Consider the following 21951-nt stretch of genomic DNA (forward strand, 5'->3'; position numbering starts at 1 on the left):
TTGAATGTCCTGTGTCATGGTAGAGGAAGGCAGGTGTGTTCAAGGACCCACCAAAGGCCCAAGAGTGGGAGCTACAGTGTTCCTGATGACGGACTGCGGGGTGGGCTGGAAGCAGGAAAATTGAAGGTATGTGTCGGAGCAACAGACCCCTCTCTCAGCCCACATAGTCAGGTGGCTCCCTCCTCCATCCCAGCGGAAGATGCCTGTTTTCCCAGAGGCCTCGTTGAACCAGAGCAGCTCAGGCCTAGACTGGAGTGGAAGGAGGCGTGGGATCAGCTGAATGTAAGAGGCACTGTATTGAAAACAGAAAGATTCAATGAAAGTTGGTATCCTAAACAGTGAGACCTTTTCCTGCTTAGCTCCCAGAACATGGCAGCCTAATCTATACCCTTCTCTGGTTGGGGCCTGGAAGAACTTCTCTCTGAGGAAATGGAGCTCACAAGAAAAAATGACCCCCAAAGACTAACATTGGAGGGACCCTCTTGGAAAGCTTGCTTGTTGCTTTGTCATTTCACAATGATGCCTGCCAAGCAACTAGCCTTTATCTGTGCACAGACAGCTCTGAGTGCCTCTCTTAAGTTTGAATGGACACCTGTGGATCATCCCACATAGAATGACGTTCCTAGCATGAAATACAGAGACCCAAATGAACAAAAAATGGGCCAGAAGTCATAAACATGGTTGTTGAGAAACAAATACTCATGAAACAACAGTAGGCTCTGGGATATAAAAACTGTGATGATAGAGGTTTGTGGCTGGCTCAGTCCAGAGCGTATGACTCTTGATCTCAGAGTTGTGAGTTTGAGCCCCATGTTGGGTATAGAGATTGCTTAAAAATAAATTTTTTTTTTAATACTTTGTTTATTTGACAGAGAGATGGAGAGAGAGCACAAGCAGAGCTGCAGGGAGAGGGAGAAGGAGGCTCTCTGCCCAGCAGGGAACCCGATGTGGGCTCTGTCCTAGGACCTCGGGATCATGACCCGAGCGGAAGGCAGCCACTTAACTAACTGGGCCACCCAGGTGCCCCTAAAAACAAAATCTTAAAAAACAAACAAACAAACAAACAAAACAGCAACTAATAGTAGATGCAAAGATCTCAATAGAATAGAGCTAGAGGGCACCTGGGTGGCTCAGTTGGTTGAGCGACTGCCTTCAGCTCAGGTCGTGATCTTCAAGAGTCCTGGGATCGAGTCCCATATCCGGCTCCCAGCTCCATGGGGAGTCTGCTTCTTCCTCTGACCTTCTCCCCTCTCGTGCTTTCTCTCACTCTCTGTCTCTCTCTCTCAAATAAGTAAATAAAATCTAAAAAATAAAAAAAAGAATAAAGCTAGAGATTGAAAAGTGAATTTCTATGAAATAAAACAAAAAGACTTAAGAGATGGAGAATAAGAAAGAAAATATAAGAAAACTGGAGGATCAGTTCAGGACTCCTGCTATCCACCTCAGAGGAACTCAAGACAGAGAGAAAAATGAAGAAAAAGAAGTTACCAAGCTATAGGAAAAAAATTCTAGAACTGAAGGAACTTCCGTATGAAGAGTATCTGAGTAGAATTCAACAATGAGTAATAGAAGTAATAGTAGAATTCAACATTGAGTAATAGAAGTAATAGTAGAACTCAACAATGAGTATGGAAAGTATCTGAGTAGAACTCAACAATGAGTAATGGAAGTAATAGTAATAGTAATACTAAACAAAAGTAAAGTGTGTACTACAGGACGTCATCATGAACTTTCAAAACTCCAGCGATAGAACTTGCCAAAAGCCAACAAAGAGAAAAGGGGCCACATCTAGAAGATCAGATAAAAAATGGCACTGGACTTCACAAAAGCAGCACCAGAAGCCACAAGACAATGGAGCAACTCTTTCAAATTTCCAAGGGAAATTAATTACCGGGCGAGAATTCTGTAATTGTCATTCAAGCAAAATAATAGCATAAAGGCACCTCTGTAGGTGTGAATTTTCCAAAGCTCAGTGTGTGCGCACGCATGCACGTACACACGCCTTTGTATCGCTATTCAAGGAAACTCATGGAGACGGTACCCTACGAAAAAGAGAGTCAACTAAGAAAGTGGAACAAGTGATACAATATGTGATTGTCTCTTGTTCTTATTTGCCTCCGTTCCCAAATAGCTTTCAGTATTTCAGCTGTTACCTTACTTTGAGTTTTCCAAGTGCAGAGGAAAAATCCAAACACCTACCCAACCACGGGAACTGAAAAGTACTGACTTCTAAGCTTTCCCTGTAGCCGGGGCCCGTGACCTAGACTCCATGGATGAGTGCACCCATGCTGTATTTTGGCAGAGGAGAGGGTTGAAGCATGTGCTGTACCGTGGTTATGGCCCTGGCAGCCATGATGTGCTCCAAGGTCAACTTGCTGGCACGGACATGGCCGAGGTACCAATTGGCATTTAGTATCAGTGGCAGTAGGGGCAGTTCCGCCATCAGACCTGCATTGGGGAGTCCAGTGTACCAGGTTCTGTTTCTTTTTTGGTTCAGCTTTCTGTTTTTCCTGGAGTTGATAAGCACCTCCTCGTCTCTTTATTTGCTATGTTCGCAATGTACTAATCACCAATTCTTCCTCAAACCCTCCAACAGAGCTGTGAAACTCCTCACAGTGCAGCAAATAAGCCAAATGATCTGTCAGCAACTTTTCTGCTTAATCAGTGAGAGCTGGCTTCTTTACTTGCAGCCCAGAACCTTGACGGGTGGAGAGAATGGTGAGAATTCCCATCATCACGGTGAAGCAAAGTCCCAGTGGTGCAACTGCACAGCCCATGTAGAGCTCAGCCAGGCGAGTTTGGAGCAGTATGGCTGAGGGCACCAGGAGGGATATCTTCAAGAAAAAAAAAAAAATGAAGCTGGTGGATTATTGGACGTGTTTACCATATTAGGAAGAGTTTCATAGTTCTGTTACAGAGTTGGGGGAAGAATTACGTATTTGCATATATAAAACAAAGAAATTAGATTTGTACATAGAAAATGAAGCAAATTATAAGTGAGGCAACTATCAACTATAGAAATAACAAAAAGTTGAATAAGAAGGAAATAAAACCAGAATATACTATGTGGTTTAGTGTTAAACACTGTTTATGTAGTCATAATAATGTAAGCACTTAAGTTTTTGTTTTTTTTTAGATTTTATTTACTTATTGAGGGAGGGAGAGGGAGAGGCAGACTCCCAGCTGAGCAGGGAGCCCGATGCGGGGCTCGATTCCATGACCCTGGGATCATGACCTGAGCTGAAGGCAGACGCTTAACCCACTGAGCCACCCAGGTGCCCACAAGTTTGATTAACAAAAAAATTAACACGTAGCTATGTTCAGAAGATGGAGAAGAGGATATATGCGTGTGTGCAGAAGGCACAGTCTCATCTTCTAAGGTCAGAAGTTAAAAGTCGGAAATCGAGAAGTACCCATGTGAATCGGTTATTTAGAAAATTGGAGACAAATACCCAAAAAAAATCTGTAGTCGGGGGTGGGAGGTTTGGACGTGCAGGGCGGGCGGGGGGGGGGGGCTGCTCCTTTTTTTTTTTTTTTTTTTTGCTGCAAACGGTTTAGCTTTCATTAATTTTTAAAACCACGGGCTTGCCTGACGTTCCTAGATAACAAAACTTCGAAATCATCGTCATAGGCTCCATATTCACCCGTTAACAGCCGTTTCCATTTTTTCTGTGCTTCCCAATACGTTTTGTCTGCAAACAGATGTTGCCATGGCGAACGGAGGAGCCCCTTCTGGTTCCATCTCTCGGGGGCTGTATCTGCAGGGCTCTGGTACGCAGGTGCCATTGTGATGACTGTCTTCACTCCTGTTCAGTATCAGAATTTCCCGGTGATTTTTGATTTTCCACGTTCATGAAAAGCACAAATGAGTATCTTCGTACATGTAGCTTCCCCGCACCCCCTTTGCATTGCTTCCTTAGGGCAGTTCCCCAGTTTCCCCAAATTACCAGACCTAAGAGCGTGGATCTGTCTCTTGATTAATTTTGACGGGTAGAGCCAGATTCTTCTATTGGGGTGCAGGCCCTTGGCCTCCCTGGGTGGGCCATGAACTGAACATCCTAGGAGATAGTTGGGATCGAATTTTTTTGGTAGGATAGTTGGCTCATTTTTCTGATGACATCAGAAGAAGTCAGGATAGTTGGCTCATTTTTCTGATGACATCAGAAGAAGTCAGGAGTCTCTCTCTCTCTTTCCCTTCCTCTCCTTCTCTCTCTTGTTATAGAACAGAATTTCCAGAGACCTTTGCTTCTCATTCTTCGATGTCTGTGTATTTGGTTCTCCTGCACTGAGGATTTTTTTTTTTCATTTTTAAAAAATACTCAAAATAAAAGTTACCATTCTATTAAATAATAGAAGTTCAAGGGAGACCCATTTCAAATGGGAGAGAGGATGGGACACCTGGGTAGCTGAGTCGGTGAAGCGTCTGCCTTCGCCTCAGTCGTGATCCCAGGATCCTGGGATCAAGTCCCAAGTCAGGCTCCTTCCTCAGTGGGGAGCCTGCTTCTCCTCCTCCCTCTGCCTCTACCCCCTGCACTCACACCTTCTTTCTCTCTCAAATAAATAAATAAAATCTTTTTTAAAAAAAGGTTTTATTTATTTATTTGACAGAGAGAGTGAGGGAGCACAAGTGGGGGGAAGGGCAGAGGGAGAGGAAGAAGCAGGCTCCCCTACCCCCACTCCAACCTGAGCAGGGAGCCCGACGCGGGGCTCCATCCCAGGACCCTGAGATCACGACCTGAGCCAAAGGCACACACTTCACCGACTAAGCCACCAGGCGCCCCAATAAAGAAAATCTTTTTTAAAAAATGGGAGAGAGTGAAAAGAAGAAGAAACAAAGAGGGAGGCAGCAGCGGATAGACGAGGAGTCAGGCAGCTCACGCCCTCAGCTTACCCGCCCAGTGGACATTGGGAGACTCCGTTATTTCATCCATCCTCAGCCTTCATCCCTCCCATCCCTTTCCCTCCTGTGGTGGGAGCCTGGGGTGTCACCGCCCTCCAGACAAGCCCCCTCTTCCTAGTCCTGGGCATGGTTTTGGGGGTGTCCGACTTGGCTGGCCTCTGGCTTCTGGACATTTCCTCTCATCCTCCTTTGGAGACAGGTTCCTCCTTCACCTGACCACCACCGGACCCCGCCCGCGTAGCCAAGTTCTCCCTCTTGCTGGGGCTGCTGTTCCTTTGCTGTGCCACAGACACTTTCTCCCCCACAAACTGGGGTGGCCAGAGGGGACGGAGGATGCTGCTACTCCTGGGTCTCTAGGGGAGACACCCTGAAGCGGGTCTCATGGAAGGTTCTGTGTTTTGGGAGAACAGCTCACTTGTCCTAAAACTACACCTGTTGGGGGAACCCGGGGCCAGTCCCATTTTCCATCTGGTCTCTACCTGCAGTTCTTTGTCAGGAAGTTGTTGCGGGCGGGCGGGGAGCTCTAAGGCTGCGGCGCTGTAAAGCCTGATCCCCAGCCCAGACGAGCAGAGGAAGGGGGCATTTAGTGGCAGGTGGGGCCCGAGTTTTCCCGCATTAATCTTGCCTTGCCTGCTCTTGCCTGGGGCCCTGGGCTCATGGCTTTCCCACCTCATTCTTGCCTCACTCACTTCCATTTTCCTCAAGGCAGCCAAAGAACTTTTTGTCCAGCATAAAGTCAGGGCTTATCAATCCCCTGCTTAAAACCCTCCAGTGGCCTCCCATTGTCGTGATAACAAAATCTGGCTCCACACTGTGCCTGTGAGGCCCTGCAGGGTCGGGGCTCACCGCCTCTCCCAGTCATCCCGCCTCTGGGGGTCATTGACTCCAGCTGCCTGGTCTCCTGCCTCAGGGCCTTTGCACTTCCAGCTCCAGCTGCCTGAACCCTATTTCATGGATCTTTGCCTGATCTTTCTCATCCTTTGGGCCTCGACTCCAAAATGATCTTTCTTGAGCGCCCTCCCCTGAACTACCATCCAAAGGAGACCCCCCCGCAAGTCCCTTTTATTCTGTTCAACTCTTTTCTTACCTGAAGTCATCTTTTCTTGTTCTTTCTTTCTTCCTTTCTTTCTTTCTTTTTTTTTTTTTTTTTTTGTTTTTTGTTTTCTCCTGTTCGACTAAAAACTCCATAGGATTGGGGATGGTTGCGAAGTGGGGCCTCTGAATAAAGCACCTTGGGAATTCAGCTCTGGAGTGCCTGCGTGCCCCCACTTTGCACATACATTAGGCAACAGGAAAAGCATCCACTTCATTCTCCAAGGAAGCGAGTCTGGAAACAGAACACTTACTAGGAGGACTTTCTGGAGGCTGAGAAGCACCTGAAAATCAGCCCAGGTCAGGAGACCTGGCTCCGCGCAGCCTGGTTCAGAAGGCCAGCCCAGGTGGCTCCCTATCGCTTGTCCCAATATCCAGCCCAGGCTGATGATAGATACTAGATACCGTGCATAGCCGCCTTCAAGACGTTTCTGAGACGCCTCTTGAGCTTTCAGGGTGGTGACTTTCAGCTCTGAAATCCGGGTTTTTGACAGATGTTTTGTCCTGAAGTTCTAAGAACAAAGCATCTCTCTCTAGACGGGTTCACGATTGCTCTGGAGTAACAGGTGAGGGTACAGGCCTGTCTCATTCAGGGAACCCTCAGGGAGGACGAGGATGTTTACGGCTCGGATGAGCAGGATACAACTTCCCTTCTCCCCGCTGCTTGTCCCCTGCACCCAGCCGGCTGTGAGTGACTCATGCGTTCCATTGGAAAGCTGTTCCCTAGGGCATGGGACTCCAGCACAGAAAGCCCGTTTTCCCATTGAAAACACTGGGCAGTGGCTCCTACTCGGAGTGTCAGCCACACCTGCTATGGCCACGAGAAAGACGTGAAACCCTAGCAGACCCAGAAGACAGACTCACAGCCTAACACAGTGGAACTTCCAGAGAAGCGAGAGGGGGGCCTCAGGGGTCCTGAGTTTGGCACAAGCCACCAGCCAGCCGGTGTGCCAGTGCCGGGGAGACTAGTGGGTGGGCTGCCACCTCATTCCCGGGCTGATGGAAGCACTGTGGCTCTGGGATGGGACACCCCTTGCTTGCCCTCCTCTCTTAGAAGTAGATGAGGGCCCTGGGGCACCTGGGTGCCCTTCGGTGAAGTGTCTGACTCTTGATTTTAGCTCAGGTCATGATCGTTTGCTAACTGTGCTGATGATTCGATGCGGGCAGATAGGGCGGTGGTGGCTGACTCAGAGCAAGGAAGCGTGGCTCATGGTTCATCTTTGCTGGGTGTCTCTAGTGACTTGAGGTGGGTCTGGCCCTTGCTTAGCCTCTCCAGGCCATCTCATGCGTCTCTGGGGGGAGCCTGCTGACCCCCAGTAATGCGCTGGGAGCAGCAAAGACCTCTCCGCTAGGCTCCACGCAAGGGGCTGCTCCTTTGCTGTCTTCACGGGGGTGTTCGCAAAGCAGCTTGGATCACTGTGTCTGAAATGGACCTCTTGCCGTCTTGTTGCCCCCAGATCTGTTTCTCCCTCACACTTCCCCCATTTCAGTGTATTTCCACCGCCCCCCCCAGTCTCCCAAGCCCACACCTGTTGGTCATCCTTATTTGTCCCCCGCGAGCCCCCATCCCATCCGCCAAGCTCCTGAATATAGCCTGATTCCCGGCCTTTCTCATCCCTGGAGGCCCGAGCTCCCCAAGCCCACGCCCCACAGACTGGCTGGCTTCTCTCTGGTCCTTCCACGCTGAGCCAGCAGCATCATTCTGGATTTAAATAGGGCCCCCACACTCCTTTGCTAAGGCCGCCCATCACTCTCTGAGTGACACCCAGGCATCTCCCCTGTGAAGACTCCCCAGGACTTGGTCCCAGCTGATCTCTTCACCCCATCTCATCCCTGTCCTCCCCTCCCTGCCCCACCCGCTTGCTCTAGTGGGCGTGGCCTGCCTTCATCCGCCGTGGACACGGCTGGCCCCCTCTGGTTCTCTGCTCCAGTGTCCTCTTCTCAGGAGGGCCCTTCCTGGCCTCCCCCCAGGGAGTAGGCTCTCTCCATTACATCACCTTTTGGCGTGCCGTCTTCCCCCTGTTGATAGAATGTGTGATCATCTCCCTACCTACTCCGTGTGTGGGTGTTACTGTCTCCCCCGTGCACTGCTCTTGGGACTTAATAAATAGTTTAAACTAATATATCTCAGACTGAGTCATATGTACAAAATATCAAATGCGGTGATACATGGGTGCCAGTTACTTCCATGAGATGAAGTCACCAACAGTAATTGTGAATTCTGCATTCAGATCCAAGAGATTCATTGAGAGAACCTGACTTCCTGGGAGAAATACCTAGAAGGCTGGCAGCCAGAGAGCTTAGTATAACCGTTGAAGAACTTTCTTGGGGGAAGGGGCTGATAAAATTTTATTAAGCTAATCAGTGGGAGTCTGGTACCCAGAACATTCCTCGACAGTTGGCCTGTCAGACCCCATCCATAGCATCTTTTTTCACAGAGTACCAGACTTTGGCAAGAGTCTAAAAACTGTGTTGTAGGGAGAAGAGAGGTACTGAGGTCATCATCCAGGAGAAGGAGCCATCAGGAAGCTCTGGGTAACTCTAGATAATAACACAAAGATCAGGGTTGGCTCCAAGAGGCGGGCCAATTTCCAAGGAAAGAACTTTCTAAACACTAGAAGCTTCCTAAAATGGAACGTGCAGCTGCGAATGACCGAAAACAACAACGAAACCCACCCTCCCCAAAAAACCAAAAAAGACAAAACCGTTCCAAGTTAAAAAAAAAAAAAAAGGTGGGGCGTGAGAGGCTGGGGAGGCAGGGAGATTTTTTTGGCGAATAGAACTGAAAATCCAGGTAGAGCCTCAGGCATGGCTGGATCCAGGGACTCAAAGGCTGTCTTCAGGACTCCACCACTCTTCTGTGAGCTCTCCTCTCCTTCATGGTGGTCGTCTCTCAAGTTTCACTACTCCAGGAGGCAGTACCTGAAGACAGACACCAGGGTGTCAAAGGCACTGGACTGACTTGACATTCTCACTCCCATCCTGGAATCACTGTGGCCAGGAGAGGACACACAGTGAATGGTGGGCCGAGCCTCCTCCTGGTTCCAATCCAGTTCCTGGAGGTGGGGTGGGATGGGGGGTGGAGTTCGGGGCTCTGGGTGGCTGGGCCTGAAGTGGCCAGGAAGTCAGCTTTGCTGAACCACTCCTACTGAGTTGAGTTTGTGAAAAGTCCCCAGCTTCCAGATCAAGAAACTGAAGTACCAGCACCCAGAAGCCCCTCGTACCCTTTGACCCTGGGGTAACTGCCCTCCTTCTGGGGTCACCCCGTCTCCCCCTCCGCTGCCAACATAGATGAGCTCTGCCTGTCTTCTCTGTATAATTAGAATCGTGAGCACATACTCTTGTGCCTGACTTCGTTTGTTCAGTTGCATGTTTATGAGATCCGTTTACACTGTTGTGTGCATTTGTAGATCGCTCATTGTCATTGCTATGTTACATTCCACCGGGAAAAGAGACCATCATTTATTTCTCCATTATACTGCTGATGTGCATTTGGGAAGTTTCCAGTTTGGGACTATTCAGAATAGCAGTGCCGTACACACTCCTGTTTGTGTTTCCTCTTGCACAGGGACTCATGTTTCCGATGAGTGTAGACCGAGGTGTGCAATTAATTGCTGGGTCAGAGGGCATCACCTGCTCACTTTAGTAGATACTGTCAAGACTGGGTACTTTGTCCAAGCGGTTGCAGCCATTTGCGTTCTTGGGGCAGTTCTAAAGTCCCCAGATCAGTTGGCACCTTTGTCCCATACATTGCGGGGTGATGAGTCTGAGCTTCCTGGAGGGTTGGGGCTTGTGAGCAGCTGAACTTGGGTCCTGGGCGCACAAAGAGAGAGAGGGTTCCTGCTTCCTCCTGCCGCATCTCTGACATTTGGTTACGTCCTGCCCACACCATCCGGGGTCTTCCTTCCTTAGGCATGAGCTTTATACACGGAAGTATGACCATGCATCCCAGACGGGTGAGGTTAGTTGAAGGCTTCCTTCCACAGCACTATGGGGCAGAAGAGCAAGGGGGTGCATTTGTCTCAGGCACCGCCCCTTTGGCTGGAGTCCCAAGTTGCTCATGCTACTTGTGCCCATCTTGGCCTCGGGATTGAGTGGCCGCAGGTGCCCTGACTTCCTGAGCGTCGTCGGCAGAACGCTGGCAGTGTTGGAAGTGGATTCTCGAGGATTCCTGCCTGTCCCTCCCCCCTATTTTGAATCAAAAAGAAAGCCTTTGGCCTGGCCATTCTCAGAAAGAGGAACCCAAAGTAGGATGTGGTTTTACAATCAGGAACTGGATCCCAGTGGTGGTGACATGATCGCTCCAGCGCAATGTCGTGCTGCTCCCAGCAGATTCTACACTTAGCCCCTCGGTGAGGCTGAGGTCTGGGCCCTGTTGGCAGAGCCCCTAAAGGAATATCTCCCCAAGCTACACAATTCCTCTCAGTCGTTTTTCTGAGTCATTTACATCTAGGAGGATGGGACCCCAGGGTAGGGAAATCTTTCTCGAAAGAATAAAACCAGAACGTAAAGGACAGTATTTGACTACATCAGCATAACGAACTTTTCCTTCACCAAAAAAGGCACCATAAACAAAATGAAAAGATGACTCAGACCAAAAGAAGATATTTCCAACTCATTTAAGCAACAGATAAATTGAATCTGGAGTATATTTTTTAAAAACCCTATAAACCAATAAGAAAAAGACAACTCCACAGGAAAAAAATGGGCAACATTTATAAGCAGGCTCTTTGCAGAAGATAAACATTTTTATGGCTCATCAGGGAAATGCAAATTAAAACAACAAAGGAGCATTCCCTGCACATCAGATTGGCAGAAACAGTGAATTTGGACGATGCGAAGCGCCGATGGAGATACGGAGAGTAAGCCGGGGACAGCGCTGGTCCCGTTGCTAACGGGCACCTCTGCTTTCCTTTAGTAAAGCTGAGGCTCTAGTTTTAGCTGTCATAGGTCATGGCCGTGATCCGACAGTTCCCCCAGACCGGTGTGGTCCAGCGTGGTGGCCCCCTGCCAGGTGTCGCTCTTGAGTACTTGGAATTGGGAAAAGTGACTGAAGAACAACATTTTTAAGCATTTTCTTTCATTTTGATTCATTCAAATGTCAGAATGGGTACTCGACTCATTTCTTGGAAAACTTTTCAGTCTGTTTGGAGCAACTTGAGTCCACGGCCCTCCTTTTTCATCTGTGAAGTGTATGACATTGATATAGAGGTCAAGTGTTTCCGGTGGAAATGTAGGATCCAAGCTGCAGTGTGCTCTAAGTGAAAATACACACCAGATTGCAAAGACTTCATGCCCCCAAAATAATGTAAACTATCTCATTAGTAATTTTGCCATGTTGAGGGCCATTTTGAAATGACTGTATTTTGGATATATTGGGTTAAGCAAAATAGATGAGTAAACTTAATTTTTATCTTCTTACTTCTTTTGAATGTGACTTCTGGTGACTTTGACATCACCTGTGTAGTTCCCATTGTATTTCTTTGGACAATGCTCATCCCGACTCTACCTGCACACAAAGCACCTGCACACAAAGCGACGTGTGTAAGGAGATACATTGTAGCATTGTTTGTAATAACCCGAAAGAGCAGAAGCAAACCCTGAGGTTCATCAGCAAGAGAAGGGGTAAATAAACTGTGCTTTATTGACACAGGGAAATAGCACAGGAGTTACAATGAATAAGCCGGAGCTACAAGTATCGATGTGGATTAGCCTAAAGAACATAACGTGGGAGGTGCCTGGGTGACTCAGTGGGTTAAGCCTCTGCTTTCGGCTTAGGTCATGATCCCAGGGTCCTGGGATCAAGCCCCGCATCGCATCGCATCGGGCAGGGAGCCTGCTTTCCCCTCTGCCTCCGCCTGCCTCTCTGCCTACTTGTGATCTCTGTCTGTCAAATAAATAAATAAAATCTCAAAAAAAAAAAACCAAAACATAATGTGGGTTGCAGGTTGCAGAAGACTTGCTCTTCAGACCTATTCCTACCAAGTTTGAAAACATGCAAAACTGTTGAGAATTGTTTGTGGATACATGTTAGTACAATCAAAGTATAAAAACATGCTCGGGCTCTCTGCTCAGCAGGGAGCCTGCTTCCTCCTCTCTCTCTGCCTGCCTCTCTGCCTGCTTGTGATCTCTCTGTCAAATAAATAAATAAAATCTTTAAAAAAAAAAAAGTATAAAAACATGCATGGAAATTACACATAACCAGAATCCAGATGGTGGTAGCCTGGGCGGGACGGCGGGGGGGGGCCTGAGTGGCTCAGATGGTCAAGCACCTGCCTTCTGTTCTGGTCATGATCTCAGGGTCCTAGGATAGAGCCCCGCATCAGGTCCCTCTGCCTGTTATTCCCCTTGCTTGTGCTCTCTCTGTCAAATAAAAAAAAATGTTTTTAAAAAGAAAGAAAGTTTCCAAGAACTGCAGCCTTTGGTCCTTCTCGAGTCCTGGGTTGCCTGACCAAGGATGCTGCCATCCCCCGCCTCTGTCTGCCAGCTGGGGGCCGTGGCGGGGTATCCCGCGTGTGTGCATTCCTGAGAAAAAATGATTTGGAATGGGTCTGTTGGTGTCTTGAATTTGGGCCACTGTGCTGAGTGATGTAGGGTGTCGTGGGGGGGGGACAGAGTCTGGGGGACAGGAGCCCCAAGCCACCCCATGCAGGACGAGGCCCCAGAGGGAGGCAAGTTTGGGGCTCCCAGAGGAGAGACTCCTTCCTGAATTTCCTGACGCCAAGGTCCCAACATTCTGATTTTCCAGAGAATCCTTTCAAAGGATTCATCAGCGTGCTGAGGATGGCTCATTTTGCCTTTCCTTCCTTTTCAGGACAACCAGGGACTGAGAGGTGAGAGAGCAGAATGCCCCCTGGGGTTGACTGCCCCATGGAATTCTGGACCAAGGAGGAGAATCAGAGTGTGGCTGTTGACTTCCTGCTGCCCACGGGGGTCTATCTGAACTTCCCTGTGTCCCGGAATGCCAACCTCAGCACCATCAAGAAGGTACGATCCCGACCTTCGAGCTTGGAACTCAGACGGCAAGACAGGCAGACGCCCAGGCTCCGATCTGAGATCCTATAAAACAGATTTCAGAAGATAAATAATACCTAAATTTGTTTACAAGCTTATAGTTAGAGTGCAGCCCGCATTCTGAATTCAGCTTCTCCCTTTATCAGGACAGGATTACAGTTGCTGGATTCCAGTGGGAGCCTCAGGGTGTGGTTCCCATGGTGGCTTTCCCTTTTCTCCATGACTGTGCTATCATTTCTGGAACCGATCCCCAGCCCTGGCCACTTGAAAGAGTCTTATCAGTCTTTGCTCTGTAGAGCTGTCATTGTAGTAAACATCATCTTTGGAAATAGTTTTGGGTTTTGTTGAATAATTTTCAGGGGTGGAATACTGAGTCAAAGGGTTAGACATCTGGAAAGGATTTGGCAGAGACTGTCTTGTGATCTCCCAGAGGGCTCATCTCACTTGCGAAGTGTGGGATTTAGTGGGTCATGCCAGAGGGCAAGACCTCAGCGCAGAATTTTAAAAGCTTATACTTGGGAGTGGAACAAAAAAAGAAAAAAGAGGAAAAGAGCAGTAGATATCTTTGAGGTTTTATTTTTATTTTTTAATCTCCCCTTCCTGGGAGATTTCTTTAAAAATTAAATTTCTTGGGGCGCCTGGGTGGCTCAGTAGGTTGAGCCTCTCTCTATCTCTCAAATAAATAAATAAATAAATAATCCTAAAAAAATTTTTTAAATTCCAATAAAAAAATTAAATCCTCCCCCCCCCATTTCAAAAGTAATATGGTTGCATTGATTGGGGCAAAGAGGGAAAAGTAGAAGGAGGAAAAAAAATCACCTGTGATTCCGCTCTTAAGAGACAACCACAGTTAACACGTGGGCTGTTCTCCTATTTTCTATGGAGTGTTGTTTTTTGTGGTAATTCCGATTATGAACTTTGAGATTTTTTTTTTTTTTGAATGAACATAACCTCTTTCTGATGTGATTAACTCTGTTGTAAGGGTAATCTGGTTTTCCTGAGCCACACATGCATCGCTACTGCAGTTCCGACAGTGCAGAAATAAAAGACGCCTGGGTCCCTGTGCGCACCCCAGTTTGCCTTTGGCGCCTCCATACTTTTATCTCTCCGAGAGGCCAGCTGGTGAATATTCTCGGCTTTTCTGGCCATCTGGTACTTATTGCAAACACTCAACTCTGCCAGTGCGGGCCCAGGGCGGCCTTAGACGCAGCGTGAATGAGTGGGTGTGGCTGCCTTCGAGTAACTGGGGAGTGGACCAGGTTTTGCCTGCAGACCCTACTTCCTCTTGTCAAATCCTGCTCTCTATTCATTACTATGTTTATTTGAGTTGTTTTTATGGAGATGGGCTTGAATTATATCTGCTGTTATATGCCTTGGTTTTTTTCTTTTTTTTAAGATTTTATTTATTTATTGGACGAAGAGAGACAGAGAGGGAACACAGCAGAGGGAGTGGGAGAGGGAGAAGCAGGCTTTCCGGTAGGTGGGTACCCTGATGGTGGGGCTCGATCCCAGGACCCCAGGATCGTGACCTGAGCCAAAGGCAGACGCTTAACAACTGAGCGCCCCAGGCGCCCCTATACCTTCAGGGTTTTTTCCTACTTAGCATGTCTCTTAGAGCTTTCTGCGCCTGTTCATACAGGTGTTTTAGATTCTGGGTCATGCCCCGCCCCCCCATCCCTTTGTGCTGATGGGCCGTAATTACCCATCCCCCGTGGAAGATGAATAGGGCTGGTCTCTTCTCTCCCGTCTTCTCTGTGACTCAGTGCTGAACACCTTTGCACTAAAACTTGACCATTAGATGGCTCTCCCAGGGGTCCCCTGGGGACACCTCATCCTGAGGGCACCCGCTGACCGCCCTAGCTGAACACAGCCCATAGAGGGCTTGACGGCTCTCTTGGTGTGCTCAGCTTTTCTGAATCTGTTGCCAACATTTGGAAATCAGAACCCCAGAATGATTAGCTGCGGGGGAGGGTTGCCTGGAGGTCATGTCCGGCCGGCTGTCTCTCAAGGGTAACATACAGGGGAGACTGGGCAGGCTTTCGGCGTGGACCCGGCGCCCTCCACAGAAGGGTAGCGATGGAGGCTCAGGAGACCCGTGGGGTCAGCGCTCACGGGGTCTGGAGAGGACAGGGTTTGGGGATCTCGGCTTTGCCCTCTGGTCGGGGACATGCAGGGCAGAACCCCCAGGCTGAGGCCTGCCCCCAGCCACCTCGAGACTCCCCATGGCCCTGCATGCCTTGGCCGAGGGGCTGACCGGCCGCTGTCCCTTCAGGTGTTGTGGCACCGAGCCCAGTATGAGCCGCTCTTCCACATGCTCAGCGACCCCGAGGCCTACGTGTTCACCTGCGTCAACCAGACCGCGGAGCAGCAGGAGCTGGAGGACGAGCAGCGGCGGCTCTGTGACATCCAGCCCTTCCTGCCCGTGCTGCGCCTGGTGGCCCGAGAGGGGGACAGAGTGAAGAAGCTGGTCAACTCCCAGATCAGCCTCCTCATCGGCAAAGGTGACCCGCGGGTGGGTGGGCTGGCCCCAGCCCCCGGCCCCCGGCCCTAGCCCGCCCCCCGCCCCCCCCGCGCTGACCCAGCCTCCCCGCCTCACAGGCCTCCATGAGTTCGACTCCCTGCACGACCCCGAGGTGAATGCCTTTCGCACCAAGATGCGCCAGTTCTGCGAGGAGGCGGCGGCGCGGCGGCAGCAGCTGGGCTGGGAGGCTTGGCTGCAGTACAGCTTCCCGCTGCAGCTGGAGCCCTCGGCTCGGAGCTGGGGGGCCGGCACCCTGAGGGTCCCCAACCGGGCCCTCCTGGTCAACGTCAAGTTTGAGGGCAGCGAGGTGAGCCCATGGCCCCTGTGGGGGATGCTGGCCTGTCTGCAGCGCCCGAGCTGCAGGGACGTTTCCCCGTGAGACTTCCCAGCCCCCCCCCAGCACTTGGGTCCGCTGTCCTCCCGGTGGCACTGGCTGGGACTTGCAGGGCACCCATGCCCGCGAGGGGCTCAGGCAGATGTTCCACCGGGCAAGTTGGACGAGGCCGAATGACCAGACGGCCTTGGTCATGGGTCCATTCATTCGTTTAGTAACTGTTTCTGGGCTGTCGGCCGTGTGCCTTCATCAGACTCTGCCTCACGTTCGGGGCGGCGTTGGGGGGGGGGAGGGGCTCATTCCAGACAAATAGGCAGGGCCACCCTCTGCGTCCTGGAAGCCATGGGCCCTCTGCGAGGGTGGAGGGCTGACCCTCCCTCCTCCCCCTAGGAGAGCTTCACCTTCCAGGTGTCCAGCAAGGACGTGCCGCTGGCGCTGATGGCCTGTGCCCTCCGGAAGAAGGCCACGGTGTTCCGGCAGCCGCTGGTGGAGCAGCCCGAGGACTACACGCTGCAGGTGAACGGGAAGCACGAGTACCTGTACGGCAGCTACCCCCTCTGCCAGTTCCAGGTGAGGGCTGAGGTCTGGGAGGGGCCCTGCGCTCCCGGGCTCCCCAGGGCCCCGGGCCAGGGCCCAGCTGGTCAGGGGGAACTGGGCCTTTGGGGGTCACAGCCAGAGTGTCCCCTCACTGGGCTGCCCTCCCCGGGGCCCCAAGGAGGGCTCCATCTTCAGGAATTGGGTGGGGGGCCAAAGGGTCAGCAGGAGAGGCCAGGAAGGCCTGGGATCGGCAGTGGGGGTATTGGGGAGTCCCTGGGGCTGAGGCATGGCTGGGGCTGCCCCATCGGCCGCTCACTCTGCCCGCCACCCCCCATCACAGTACATCTGCAGCTGTCTACACAGCGGGCTGACCCCCCACCTGACCATGGTGCATTCCTCCTCCATCCTCGCCATGCGGGATGAGCAGAGCGACCCCGCCCCCCAAGTCCAGAAACCACGCACCAAACCACCCCCCATTCCCATGAAGAAGGTGAGTTGGTGCCTTCCACCGCCCCCCCCCATCCATCCCTTCCTCCCCGCTGTTGTCCGGCCCTGGAGCCTAGTGGCAACGCTGAGGGCTGGGGGCCGGTCCAGGGCCCCTCATCTCATGCTCCTTGGTGGGTCGGTGTTGAGAGCTGGGCCTTGAACTTGGCCCTCCACCAGTGTGCAGTTGCGGGGGGTGTTGTCTGAGCTTCCCGGGGCAGCCCCAGGCCCGGCTCATGGGCTGCGCTTCTGTTCTTCCTGCCCCCGCTCTGGAGAGAGAGAGGCAGAGCGCCATGCCTAGCAGAGCTCCGGGGGTCCTGGGCTACCTGCACGGCAGGCTTTCTGGCAGATCGTGGTATCTTGGTATCATGGGTGGGCATCTAAGCCTTCTCACCAACCGGCAACACGCACCCCACCCACGAGTGGCCAGGGGCACTAGCCTCAGGAGCTTCCCCAGGATTCCTCTGTGTTGACGGCCCTGCTTCTCCCCCTCTGGCCCGCCCCAGCCTTCCTCCTTATCCCTGTGGTCCCTGGAACAGCCTTTCTGCGTGGAGCTGATTCAGGGCAGCAAAGTGAATGCCGATGAGCGGATGAAGGTAGGGGGCTCCTAGGGGCAGCGGGGATGTTTTCTGCACAAACAAGGTGGCTGTGGTCTAGAGGGGTGGCAGAGGAAGAAGGGGGGGGTCACATGAAAGCCACCTGACCACATTACCCAGAATCCCTGCCTGGGGTGGCTGTGAGCTGCTTCAAAACAGGAAGGGGGGAGGGGAGCTGGCTGGCCGGCCAGTGGCTAATTCGTAGAAACCAGGCTCAGCGAGTTCTGGGTATTTGACTCGGGTGGAAGTTGTGGGGCCAGGCCCAGGGAAGTGGGAACAGAGCAGGGTCTGGGAGGTGACAGGTGCGGGAGAGGGGCGGCCCCGGCTGGGCCCTGGGGCTTTGGGACTCCCAGGAAGCACTTGGGAGGCGTGCTGCCTCGACCCCTGGGGGCCGAGCCCATTTCGGGGGTTGGTCACACACCCCATCTCCCTCCGTCCCCAGGAGGGTCTTATTGTCCCATGTGCGGGACGTTACTCCTGGGTCCACGGAGGTTGGTCTGTTGGTGGAGCACTTTTTGTCGGGGTGATTTCACAGCAGGCGGGGCTGGGTTTCCCTGACGGCACCCTGGAGCCCCAGCTGGAGGCGGGTTTCTGGCTGGGCCCCGAGGGCTGCCAGGGCGGAGTTGGAGGACACAGGGCAGGGTGTTCTGGTGAAATGAAATCCTGCCTGCTCTCGGGGCTCATATGATTCTGAGCAGTGGAGGGAGCTCGCAGGTTTCAGAGCCAGAAGGACCCCTGGAGTTCCCAAACCCCAGTAGGGAAACTGAGGCCCTGAGCGGGGAAACGACATCCCCGGAGCCCCACAGAGTCGTGGGGAGCCCATGCATAGCCCATGGTGCCCTTCCCTTCATCCTGTGGCCCCTTGTCCCACTCAAGCAGTCAGCTGTCCCCCTCCGGTGCCGCTTTCTTCCGAGGGGCAAGTGGGATTCGGACCCGTGGGAAATGAAGACGTGCAGGAGCTTTGAGCCTTAGGTGGGTGGGAGAGCCTCAGAGGGGCAAGGGAGTCGGGCTGTCTGGCACCTGGCCCCCGACACCCGTGCCTCCCCCAGCTGGTGGTGCAGGCCGGGCTCTTCCATGGCAACGAGACGCTGTGCAAGACGGTGTCCAGCTCGGAGGTGAGCGTGTGCTCTGAGCCCGTGTGGAAACAGCGGCTGGAGTTCGACATCAACATCTGCGACCTACCTCGCATGGCCCGTCTCTGCTTTGCACTTTACGCCGTGATTGAGAAGGCCAAGAAGGCTCGCTCCACCAAGAAGAAATCCAAGAAGGCGGTGGGTGGGACTGCCTGGGAGGCTGGGGCCAGGCCTCTGGGAGCTGGTGTGCTGTGAGCCAGGGCCACCCCCGTCCACTCCCAGCAGGGGTGCACCTCGGGGATGGAGGATAGGGGCGACCCTCCCTCTTATACCCCATCTCCCATTCTGGCCACCATCCTTGCCATGTGTCAGCTCTGGGTCTCAGGGCTGACGGTCAGGGGTGGACTTGGGGGCATCTGGAGGAACCTGGAGGCCGCTCTCTGGGCTGGAAGGACAGACACACTGTCCTCACAGGGAGCAGCGTGTCTTGAGTCAGCTGCCAGCAGGGAATGAATGGAGGTTGGGCACTGAGTCACCAGGCCCAGGATGTGACTGGACACTGAGCCACACCGACTTACCCCACTGCCGAGCTGGGCCAGCCATCTGGGGCTGGTGTGGTTGGTTTGGGGGCTTCTCAAGAAACCTGAAGTAGGGATGCCTCTGAGAGCAGAAGGGAGCCGAGAGGTGGCTGATCATGCTTGCTTCCTCCCAGGGAGTCTGGGTGAGGGCGGGGAAGCTCGGCCTGAAGGCGATGGCCGTCCTGCCAGTGAGCGAGCCCAGCCTCTGCGGCTGCTGGCCCTGACCTGCCCGTGGTCTTTCCCAGGACTGCCCCATCGCCTGGGCCAACCTCATGCTGTTTGACTACAAGGACCAGCTCAAGACCGGTGAATGCTGCCTCTACATGTGGCCGTCTGTCCCAGGTCCGTCCAGGCAGAAGGGAGAGGTGTGGGGGAGTGCGCTCCTGGGGGGGGGCATTCCCCAGGCAACTCCCGTCTGTCCCTGTGTCCAGACGAGAAAGGGGAGCTGCTGAACCCCGCGGGAACAGTGCGGAGCAACCCCAACACAGAGAGCGCTGCGGCCCTTGTCATCTGCCTCCCTGAGGTGGCCCCCTACCCTGTGTACTACCCCACCCTGGACAAGGTCAGCCCCCTCGCCATCCAGGGTCTGCGATGGTCCAGAGGCCGTGGGGCTCAGGATGACTGTTCTTGACGCCGCCTTTGGGCTTCCCGCCACCCATCCCCTGAGTTGCCCAGGGCTGGGGCTTGGTCAGCACGCACAGTTGGGGACTTCCTTGATTCTCCAGAACCCTCATGTGCTCTAGAACAGTGGTTCTCGGTCAGGGCCATGTGGCTCCCCAGGGGACTTTGAGCAAGGTTCAGAGACCCTTTTGGTTGTCATAGCTGGTGGGAGAGATGCTCCTGGCATCTGTGAGGTGGAGGCCGGGGATGCTGGGCACAGGACAGCACTCACCCCAAGGTCAGGGGTGCCAAAGGGTTGACACACACCCTCTGCCCTCCACCCCACATCCTCGGGGGCCCTGCCAGGGCTGGCCCAGGGTCCGGGTCCCTGCTGACATGGAGCCGCTCATTGCAGATTCTGGAGCTGGGGCGGCACGGAGAGCACGGGCGCTTCAGTGAGGAGGAGGTGAGCGGGGGGCTGGGGGTGGTGGGGCGCCCGGCTGGGCCGCAGCTCACCCTGCCTGCCCCCCCCTCAGCAGCTACAGCTACGGGAGATCCTGGAGCGGCGCGGGTCCGGGGAGCTGTACGAACACGAGAAGGACCTGGTGTGGAAGATGCGGCATGAGGTCCAGGAGCGCTTCCCGGAGGCGCTGGCCCGCCTGCTGCTGGTCACCAAGTGGAACAAGCATGAGGATGTGGCCCAGGTGGGGGCCGGGTGGGGCCGGTGGGGGGATGGAGGGGAGGGCCTCTTGCCCAGCGGCACCATGACGGTCATCCGGCTCCCCCAGATGCTCTACCTGCTGTGTTCCTGGCCCGAGCTGCCGGTCCTGAGCGCCCTGGAGCTGCTGGACTTCAGCTTCCCTGACCGCCACGTGGGCTCCTTCGCCATCAAGTCTCTGCGGAAGCTGACGTGAGTCCCACGGGCTCCCGGCTCCTGGCCGGGCGGTTCGGTCCCGTGTGCACCGGGGGGTGGAGCCCGTGCCTGTGGCGGGGGGTGTGGCAGGGAGGACTGCACGGGGCCTGGGGTCTGCTCAGGTGAGGCCGGCCTCCCTTCTCCGCAGGGACGATGAGCTTTTCCAGTACCTGCTGCAGCTGGTGCAGGTGCTCAAGTACGAATCCTACCTCGACTGCGAGCTGACCAAGTTCCTGCTGGACCGGGCGCTGGCCAACCGCAAGATCGGCCACTTCCTCTTCTGGCACCTTCGGTAGCGCACCCCTTGGCCACCTGCCACCTCCGCTCGGGTCTCTCCCCCCCCACCCCAGCCCCCGCCCCGGGCCGTGGCCCTGCCAGGCAGCCGCTCAGCCGTCCCTCCCTCCCTCCAGCTCCGAGATGCACGTGCCCTCCGTGGCTCTGCGCTTTGGCCTAATCATGGAGGCCTACTGCAGGGGCAGCACCCACCACATGAAGGTGCTGATGAAGCAGGTGAGGCGCGGGGTCTGCTGCTCTAGAGCCCCTCCCCGGGGGCGGGGCTGAGGCTCGGAGCCCCGCCCCCTCCGGGCCTCCCACGCTGGGCCTACGGTCCGGTTCTCCCTGCAGGGCGAGGCGCTGAGCAAGCTGAAGGCCCTCAATGACTTCGTCAAAGTGAGCTCCCAGAAGACCACCAAGCCCCAGACCAAGGAATTGATGCACCTGTGCCTGCGCCAGGAGACCTACCTGGAGGCCCTCTCCCACCTGCAGTCCCCGCTGGACCCCAGCACGCTGCTGGCTGAAGTCTGGTGAGCCCCGCGCCCCGCCCTGCCGGAGGCCCCCGGAGGGCGCGCTCCCCGCTCACTGCTCTCTGGCCCGCAGCGTGGAGCAGTGCACCTTCATGGACTCCAAGATGAAGCCGCTGTGGGTGATGTACAGCAACGAGGAGGCCGGCAGCGACGGCAGCGTAGGCATCATCTTCAAGAACGGGGACGGTGAGCAGGCGGGCGGGGAGAGCTCTGCGGAGGAGGTGGGCTGAGGAGGTGGGGTCCTGGCACTCTGGGGCCTGGGCCTGGCTGGGGGTGCAGAGCCCACCAGAAGCTCCTGCTTTTCCTTCCCGGGGGCGGCTGTCCAGACCTCCGCCAGGACATGCTGACGCTTCAGATGATCCAGCTCATGGATGTTTTGTGGAAGCAGGAGGGGCTGGACCTGAGGTGAGAGGCCATCCTGTCATCTGCTTGTCCTCGCTGCAGGCCTGGGACCCTGTCCCTTTGGAGGCATCCTCTGTCAAAGCCAGCAGGGCCACCTCCGTTGGA

The 21951-nt window shown here is 53.8% G+C and overlaps 1 protein-coding gene across 6 annotated transcripts in view; it reads left to right on the forward strand.

Annotated features, from left to right (window-relative positions):
- PIK3CD (phosphatidylinositol-4,5-bisphosphate 3-kinase catalytic subunit delta) overlaps window positions 1-21951 on the forward strand; it is a 48704-nt gene that overhangs the window by 23778 nt on the left and 2975 nt on the right. For 3 of the 6 annotated variants that reach the window (XM_032863340.1, XM_032863339.1, XM_032863344.1), the window contains exons 2-18: window positions 12807-12979; window positions 15279-15507; window positions 15605-15834; window positions 16252-16431; window positions 16739-16888; window positions 17388-17477; window positions 18527-18748; window positions 19374-19470; window positions 19560-19690; window positions 20144-20194; window positions 20265-20432; window positions 20517-20638; window positions 20790-20933; window positions 21052-21151; window positions 21266-21444; window positions 21518-21630; window positions 21771-21849. In XM_032863340.1, coding sequence (XP_032719231.1) covers window positions 12839-12979; window positions 15279-15507; window positions 15605-15834; window positions 16252-16431; window positions 16739-16888; window positions 17388-17477; window positions 18527-18748; window positions 19374-19470; window positions 19560-19690; window positions 20144-20194; window positions 20265-20432; window positions 20517-20638; window positions 20790-20933; window positions 21052-21151; window positions 21266-21444; window positions 21518-21630; window positions 21771-21849 — 2426 coding nt within the window. In that variant the 5' untranslated portion in view covers window positions 12807-12838. The remainder of the gene's footprint in view (window positions 1-12806; window positions 12980-15278; window positions 15508-15604; window positions 15835-16251; window positions 16432-16738; window positions 16889-17387; window positions 17478-18526; window positions 18749-19373; window positions 19471-19559; window positions 19691-20143; window positions 20195-20264; window positions 20433-20516; window positions 20639-20789; window positions 20934-21051; window positions 21152-21265; window positions 21445-21517; window positions 21631-21770; window positions 21850-21951) is intronic. The other 3 variants (XM_032863341.1, XM_032863342.1, XM_032863343.1) reach the window with 3 other exon arrangements.

This window comes from Lontra canadensis, unplaced genomic scaffold, assembly GCF_010015895.1.
Source record: "Lontra canadensis isolate GAN:19392208 unplaced genomic scaffold, GSC_riverotter_1.0 scaffold25, whole genome shotgun sequence".
NCBI lineage: Eukaryota > Metazoa > Chordata > Mammalia > Carnivora > Mustelidae > Lontra > Lontra canadensis.